Raw genomic sequence first — 9,117 nt, 5'->3', positions numbered from 1 at the left:
TTCCTCCTTCCTTCCCTCCCTCCTTCCCTTCCTTTCCTTCTTTCCTCCCTCCCTTTCTTCCTCCTTCTTTCCCTCCCCCTTTCCTTCCCTTCCTTCTCTCCTCCGTCCCTCCCTCCCTCCCTTCCTTCCTTCCTTCCCCTTTCTTCTTGTTTTCTTCCTTCTCCTCTTCCATTCTCTTCCTCCTCCTCCTTCTTCTCTCTCTCTCCCCTTTCCCTTCTTCCTTCCCTCTCCCTCCTCTTTCCATTCCCCCTTTATATTCACTCTCCCTTTTCTCATCATCATCATCATCATCATCAATCATCTTCTTTTTCTTCTTCTTGTTGTTCTTCTTCTTCTTGTTCTTCTCTCTGTGTTTCTCTTTCATACCTCCGTCTTTTCAGTTCAATTCAGCAATCATTTTTTTTAGCCACCTACCATGTGCCAAAAGGGAAAGCTTGGCTAAATGGCTAAGGAATGTGTCTTAGACTCAGGAGGACCTAGTTTTCAAGATCTCTGATGAATTCAGCACTTTGACTTTGGAAACCCTAATGAATACTGGCATTTTGACCTTGGAAACCTTTCAGGGATATCAAGCAACCCTGTAAGACCATAATTTGCCAAGAGTTGTTCATTTGTGTTGGTAGAGAAAGTATCCTCATCCAGAAGTTTGCTTTTTCAGCCAAATCTCAGATCCATTCCTAGTCCTTAAGAGCTGAGGTTACAAAGACAAAATGAAACAGCCCCTGCCCTCAATGAACTTTCATTATGAATCTCAGTAGAGACTCATTCTATTGAGTCTCTATTGTGGTCTCTGACACTAACTTTTGCAACACTATTTATATATCCTTTGGGGAGGGAAAGGGCACCAGTTTAATATGAAAAGTAGTTTGAATCAGATCTCTGGAGAGCCTAATCCTAACTTTAACACTATTGACTTGGAGAAGTCACTTAACCTCTCTGGACCTCAATTTTCTCATCTGTGAAAAGAAGATATTTACCTTACCTACCTTATAGCATTGTATTGAGGATCAGATGAGATACAGTATGTTTGTGTCTCCATATAAATGTCAGTCATTATTATTTGGGAAGTATTATTATTTTAGATACAAAATCAATGATAGTTGTTGAGACACCACAAAAGTTTGAAAATCTTGGACTAGAATCATATATGTAATTCTTATTTGAAGATCCTAGGATACAGAAAACCTATGTTTGTTAATTTGTTGTCCCTGTATCAGTTTAGCAAATTCTCTCCATGAGCAGAGCACTTGAGAACATAGAGTTCTAAATATGATACGACCTGGCACATTTACAAAGAATGATTAAGTTACCAACTGAATTTAAACTCTTTAGGCTATATTTAGTCTCTATGTTTGGCAAATATGTGACATGTATGCTTTAAGCAAGCCTAATGTATCAAAATCTTGATTCACACAAAAGAGAAATTAGAGAATTGATAATTCCCCTTATAAGAAGGTTCCTTTAAATAGATAGCCCTCCTGGTGTTTTATAAATACAATTTTGTCTCTTAAATCCCCTTCTAGCTCTTAAGAAGTATAATTCTATGATTTGCCCTCAACCTCCCAAAATGATTGCAGAAAAATTCAGGATATTTGTTTGACCAAAAAAGCAAGATACTGGTAAAGAGAGTCTTAAACCTTGTATTTTATCCATTTCAGTGTACAATAATGGCTGTCATAAGTAGATAGCTGTTAATGGCATGATTCCAGGGGCTCAAAGTTTACTAGCCTAAAATATAACACCTTCTTTATGAGGTAGCTGGTGGAACAGTGGACAGAGTCTTGGAGTTGGAGTCAGAAAGATCTAAGTTCAAATCCAGCCTCAGACATTTCCTAGTTGTGTGACCCTGAGTAAATCACTCTATTTTTACCTCAACTGTAAAATGGAGATAATATAGAATACGCTTAAATGCTTGTCTTCTTCCTTCTCTTTAGGTCTGTTGTTCAGTTGTGTCTACTTCTTCATGACCCCATTTGAAGTTTTCTTGGCAAAAATACTGGAGTGGTTTGCCACTTCCTTCTCCAGCTCATTTTTCAGATGAGGAAACTGAGGCAGACAGGGTGAAGTGTCTTGCTCAGGGTTACACAGCTAGTAAGTGTCTGATGCTGTATTTGAACTCAGATCCTCCTGACTCCAGGGCCAGCAGTCTATCCACTGAGTCACCTAGCCGCCCCATAGGTCTGTAACCTCTACCATTTGAGTCACAGAATATTAGAACTGAAAGAGCCTTAGCAATTATAAAATCTAGCTTCTCATTTTACAGTTGAAGAAACTGAGACCCAAAGAGGTTGACTTCACTAAGGTGAAGTAATTAATAAATGGCAAAGACAGGATTCAAACTAAGGTTTTCTGATGCTAAATCCAATGTTCTTCACATTGTAACATTTCAACTAATGAGCTTATAATTCTTGCTATGCTTTTACCCAGAATCCCCCCAAAAGCCCATGACACTGACCTTGGTATTGGAAGAAGATGTGGTTGAAAGATAGAACAGGGCTCAGTATCCATCATGACTAAGAGCAGCTGAACTGATTGGGGAGGAACCTTGGGAGGGTTCAAGGGCAGTGTGACCTTCATCTATGAAGTCATTGCTGTCATGGGTGGATGTTGGGATTCATGAGGAGTAGCCAGAGATTGCTAAAAGTTCACATCCTCTTTGCTTTTTAATGGGTGTTTAGCCTGAAGTCACCTGTTCTCCATTTAACTGCTGGACAGTTTACTTCCTGATTCCCTTCTGCTCAGTGAGTGAAGGGGTCAAAGACACCCAGTTGCTTGTCAAAGGTAGCAAGCATCTAAGCTTCTATTTCCCTGTTGCTCCTTTTCATTTCTATGCTATTTCAATTGTTTGATAAAACTGATGACCACCAATCCTGACTGGTGTCACTAGTTAAACCAGTGGAGTGTGATTAGAAGAAAAAGATAATTTGTTTTCTCTTAAAGATATAGATATTTTTTCCCTCAAGTGAGTGATTGTGAACCTGGGGTCCATGGACAAATTTAGGGGAGTGAGGTGGTCCATGAACTTGGTTGGGAAAAAAATTACCAATCTATGGCTTCCTTTGTAAGCCTATGTGTTTTATTTTATTCATTTGTAACCTAAGTATCAAAGCTCATTGGTATGGGACTATTTCCTCATTGATGGAAATCAATCCCTGTCCCAGGGTGGAGCATTGAGGGGTAGAATGGTACTATAAAGAGGGAGAAAGAAAAGCTCTTCAGTCTCTTCAGTTGCTATGAACACTTTTGACTTTTAGCTTCAAGAGAGAGGATGGATGATGCCGATTCCTCTTCAGACTGCTGAAGGAAGAAAAAGACTCTGGGGAGAAGCTAGCAATCTCTATCATGTCCCTATCCCCAGCCTACTACTTTAGAGACTTTGGGGAATTTCTCCTTTGGATGAGATCTAGCACTCATTTGTTGAGCTGAGTTACCTCATTCCTAATGAGACAACTACTTCACTCTTTTATTTTCTTGTATGTATTTTCATATGTATGCTTTCTCTGATTTCTGTTTTGTTATTGACCAGAAAATGGGTTTCTTTGCCATTTGCTATGTTTGTGTGTGTTCGTGTGAAACTAGTATTTGGTGAGAAAGGAGTCAAATGTTGTATATATAAATCTTGGGGTCTTCTTTTCCCCATTAATGAAAAGTGATCAGAGGTTTAGCTTGTAAACGTTATTCCCTAGACTAATAACATGTAAGAAAGCAAAGAGCTACAATTCCAACCTGGTATCTTCTTTCTGAGGAGAGCAAAGTTGCCAAGCTTCTGACTTCAAACTCTTGCTTCCCCTCCTGGTAGGAATTAAAACCTCCCATTGAGACACATGGTGGAAAAGATGTTAAGATATGTCTCTATTCTGACCTCCCCTTGAGCCACACAACAATATCCCCATGCTGCATATGGAAGACAGCTTTGTTACATGTTTAAAAACATTTTGAGAAACGGTCCATAGCCTTCCTCAGACTGCCATTAGGGGTCCATAGGCTTCCCCAGACTGCCACAGAGGTAGTAGTTGATGTTGTTCATCCTTTGCTCTGAAAGAGGACCAGTGACATCCTGGAATGATGTCTTGACTTGCACATGAATTGGATTTGAGTGAGGCTGAGCTGCACGAAGTTATCAGCCTCACTCTCTAGTCATGGAAGTCCAGTGGCAAGACAAAAGTCAAGATGACTGGCAATGGCCCAGGATGCAGTGGGTTACCTTTGCCTTTCTAAATTAAGGTCTTTCCCAGGTCTCAGTTTGTTTGAGGCAATGCAATGCCCATTCAATGACTAAGGGCTAGGTAAGAATTGAGACAAAAGATGACCTAATTTACCATCACAAAAGTATCAATTTGGAAAGGGTATATAGACTCTCAAAGTTTCTGGCCAGAACAGAAAACAATTGCTGTTGACACTAATTCTAAACCATCAAAATCTAAACAAGGAGCCACCTTTTATTGGCCATTCAATGAAAGCCATAGTGGTTTGGGTTTAAAGGCATAGTCAAGTACCTCCATTTTAATCACAATGGGCTTAAAAAAACCCCTGGTTTTTCCAGAGCTATATTTCAAGATATCATAAATGAAAACTGTGCAGGACAAAAAGTAAATGGTCCCAGTTTTCTGGGAAAAAAGGAATAAAAAAAATAGAAAAAAAATCTAGTCCCCCAAACCCCAAAATATCTTACAAAATATAAGTAACCAAAAATTATTCTTCTGGGCAGAGCACCCACATGTAAGGGTATGGCACCCCAAGTGGAGAGAGGGACCACATGTGGTGAGGGAAGGAAAAGAAAAAGGAGGAAGAAGAGGAGGAAGAGAAGAGAAGCAATCGAAGAAGAAGCAGAAGAAATAGAAGAAACAGAAATAAAAGAGGAAGAGGAAGAAGAAGAGAAGCAGAAGAAGAAATAGAAGAAATGGAGGAAGAGGAAGAAGAAGAAGAAGAAGAAGAAATATAGCAGCATTCCATTGGGCTCCCAGAGGGTAGCTACTACAACTCACAGATAACATAGTAAATATAATTAATACAAAACTTAGACCATGGTCCTAATGAGGCACGTATAGAAGAAATATGTGTCACAAAGCTTTAAATCACAACATCTGTTTTGGAGGTCCTTCTTCTTTATGGATAACCCTATCCTTGACTTTTATACAGGATTATGGAGACCCATAAGGAAAAAAGAGCTGAGAAAAAAATCCCATACAGGGTGAAGGCTGGGGAACTGGCACCTGAACTGCCAGACACTTTGGCCTTGGTATTGCTGTGGCTGGCCAACTACCATGGGTCTGCTGCTGGTCCTGCCTGGTGTTAGAGTTCCCCTAGCATCAAACATAGACACCACCAAGTGAGGCTATTATTACACCTAGGTTCTGATGCAGTTTAGGGGTTCTGGCACCCCAAAATCACGAAACCCGGGTCCTGACCAAAAGAATTCGAACCAAGCCTTCTTGCAGCCAAAAACAAAGTTTATTGAAGATTCACCATATTAGCTAGACTCTTAAGGAGTCTGAGCATCTATGGGTTATTGGCTAGATTGTAAAAATCTGAGTATCTTAATGGAGACAAGATGGACCTTATATACAGAAAGATGGGAGAGTGGCCAAGTAGTCCATGAGGTAAGAGAGTTCCCAAGGGTGGGAAATGGAGCCTAGGTGGGACCAAAGGTGGGAAATGGCCTGAGGCCATAGGGACATAAGACAACGGAAGGGAGATTGGGTGTAGCCACAATGAAAGACCAGTTGATGGGACTATAGGCACCAGAGATTTGGCCATGTGGGAAAGTACAGAGTCCATGAGGTAATAGAATTACCAAGGGTCGGAGTGGTCTGGGGCCAGAGTTTTTCCTTTCTGGGGCTCGGATTCCAACCGCATCAGGGCCAGAATTTTTCCTTTCTGGGGCTCAGATTCCAACCCCATCAGTTCCACATTACATATGGTCTATTTGAATTTGGAAGATAACATAGTAACCTTAACCCTTTATGGAAGAGTAGGGCACAATAGGCTGCTCAACTGAAAATCCCCCCAAATCAGTATAACTCCTCACTCTACCTTTGTCCCCATTCTCCCCTTTTCTTTCTTTCTCCCTGCCTCCCTACCAATATCCAAGCTGAAATTCCTGGTCATATTTTTAACAAAGTTACTGAGAATTTAAGTAAACAGGGCTCTCTCTCATCATCAGACTGCAGCCAAAGCCCCTTTTTTAGATGGCCTTGAGTTGCTGGCATTCCTATTGGAGGGAGCAGTGTAAAAAACAAAAAATATCATTTGTTCATACTTCTCTCATTATTATCTTACTTATAACTTTTTTTCAGGTTTGACTGGCACAGAGAAAATTAAGCAAAAATATCAGAAAGCAAACCCTAGGTCTGAGCAAAGAATAGGTTCTGAGAGGGGTAGACATTCTAGAGTAGATGTTTTTAAAAAAATGATGATAATCAATAGATCTGCTAAATCCTCAGAGCTGGAGCAGATAGATACCTTGGTATCTGATTGATGATCTCATTTTTTTTCTCCTGGGGATGAGGAATGTAATTGGAAGCCAGATCCCAAACTCTCTTTCCATCCTACCTACAACCCTTCCCTATTGTGACAGAAATGGACATCTCTGCAACCACAAAGTACTTGCAGCTCCCACCCACTTATTTGTCATTATAGATTGTCACCAAGGTCTTTTTTTTTTTTTAAGGATGCTAATACCAGTCAGAGTAGAGCAGAAAGTTCTGCTAGTAGTACAATGGGTGATAAGCTTAGAAAGTTGGGTAGACAATCAACACAAGCATCTATTAGACTGAAGTATTGTCCATAGAGCCATTGAAATTATTTTTGCTCATTTAGTCAGGATGATTTTATTAACATCATTCTCATCTCATAGTTATTTGATATAAAATATGCTATGCTATATATATTTCCTTTAAAATCTGAGAATCTACTTATATGCTCCCAGTATTATTGTCTCAAATGAGTAATGGTTAATACAAGTCACTTTATCACCAGATCTGCATACCCTGAATCTAAGTGCAAACCACATCCTAGAGGTTGCTTTTAATTTTTCATATTTCTGCTCTAGGTATTTAACATTTTGTGTATCTTAATTGATTTTAAAATGTAGTTTCCTTAAGTTTTATGCACTGTATTATATATTTTTCTTATTATTTGAAGTAAAAGATTAGCAGCGTGCCTGTTCACATGCCATATGATAAATCTTTTTTTTTTCTTACACAGAAAGATTTTCTTTTTGGAATTCTAATATTTCATCTTTTATTTTGGCCATGTTCCTAATACATGTTCAGTCAGCTTAACCAAACATTCATTCCTTTTCATGCCATTGTTCTGATACTATGGCACTGAAAGGGATGCTGTTTAATACACAGGATGGAAGAGCATCTGCCCACATATGACAAAAGTTAGAATGCCAGATTTTGGGGGAATGGTCCTACTGGTATCAGAGACTTTAACTGTATACAAATTAAAGCAAGAAAATGTGTGTTTACAAGTATACATACAATACAATAAACATTTATTATGTGCCTACTATGTGCCAGGCACTGTGATAAACACAGGGGAAACAAGAAAAAGTTCCTGCCCTCAAAGAGCTTACAATTTAATATGTCTACCTACAATACACAAAAGGACACTGAAAAGGAGGGCGGGGCACAGAAGTGTGATGACCATGGAGTCAAAACCAAATAGAATAGCTGCTGGCAAATGAAAACATGACTGAGATTATAAGCCTTTACAAAGGGAGGCCATGGGAGTAATTTTTGCTCCACCCTCCAACCCTCCAATCAGAGGGGCAAAAGCAAAGGAGGGGACTGCTGAGGTGAGAGTATCAAAGCTGAAGCAATCTCCATGATGATGAGTTTCCTGGTAATGAGTTCCTGGGAGGGGACAGGTGATGATGGTGATGATGATGATGATGGTAGTGGTGGTGGTGGTAGTGATGGTAGTGATGGTGGTGGTGGTGGTGAAACCAACCAGAGCAACTGGTGGCCAATGAAGAAAGTATCCTAATTTGATTTGGCTGAACGTATTCAAGTGTGATAGTCTAGCAAAAAGAATACTGGACTGAGAGTCAGAAGACTCAGATTTGAATCTTACCTCTGACACCAGCCATGAGACAAACTAGTCATGGGCTTGTCATGTACCCACAGGCAAATTACTTGACATCTCTGACCCTCCTTATCTTTTTCTGTGAAATAGAAATAATAATACCTCCTGTGCCCACCTTACAGAAGTTGTGGAAGGATCAAAAGAGGTAATGTAGTCAAGTGTTACATACATGTCAGGTATTATTATACTCAGGGGTTGCTGTGTTCTATTAAAGGTATTTAAAATCTGCCTCCTAATGTCCTATTCTAATGTCTTCCTGTGGCACAGAGATGCCCCCTGGGTTCATGAGGCCTATGTCACTGGAATGCAAGCTCAGGTTCAGTGGAGTAACAGTTACAAAGACTACAACGTTGACCCAGGGAATCAGTGTGGTCATGGGGCAGCAGGAGAACGACTTCCATTCCTTAGGACATAAATATCCTGAAGGGAGTTTCTTTTTGTCTGTGGTGATCATTCTGTGGGGCTGCTGATAAGAAGAAACAAACCTGCCCCCATGTTTGCATCATATCCATCTATCCAGGGAATCTACCAAATCCCATGCCATGCCTTCCACAATCCTATTACCATCACATGTCCAACCCTGGGTCAGCCTTATCCTACTGGGGTATACTTCTACCTGCCTGCCTACTGCCTGGCTTGGAGACCTGCAAATAAGTATGACTGTCAGGATTATTAATAGTGGCAAAGCACAGAGATAGAAAGAGAAATTCCATTCAAAATAAACCCAGAGAGTATAAAACATCTGTGAGTCTATCTGTGAAGACACACAATTACAAGATACTCTTCACACAAATAAAGACAGATCTAAATAATTAGAGAAATATTCATTGCTCTTGGGTAGGCCAAGCCAATATAATAAAAATGACAATACTATCTTAATTAATCTTCTTATTCAATGTCATACTAATCAAACTACCAAAGAATTACTTTATAGAGCTAGAAAAAATAACAAAATTCTGGAGGAAAAAAAAGGTTAGGATTTTCAAGGGAATCAATGAAAAAATAAGAAAGAAGGGGCCCTGG

General features: G+C 39.8%; 1 protein-coding gene across 1 annotated transcript in view; it reads right to left on the bottom strand.

Moving 5' to 3' along the window:
• Window positions 1-8,548, bottom strand: part of LOC114031809 (ras-related protein Rab-12-like) — a 50,795-nt gene extending 42,247 nt beyond the window's left edge. Inside the window, exon 1 of the mRNA XM_027846949.1 lies at window positions 8,395-8,548. Coding sequence (XP_027702750.1) covers window positions 8,395-8,548 — 154 coding nt within the window. The remainder of the gene's footprint in view (window positions 1-8,394) is intronic.
• Between the last annotated feature and the right edge of the window lie 569 nt (window positions 8,549-9,117).

The sequence above is a fragment of the Vombatus ursinus genome, unplaced genomic scaffold (assembly GCF_900497805.2).
Source record: "Vombatus ursinus unplaced genomic scaffold, bare-nosed wombat genome assembly UNPS02015255.1, whole genome shotgun sequence".
Lineage (NCBI taxonomy): Eukaryota > Metazoa > Chordata > Mammalia > Diprotodontia > Vombatidae > Vombatus > Vombatus ursinus.
This window is presented reverse-complemented; position numbering and strand designations above follow the sequence as displayed.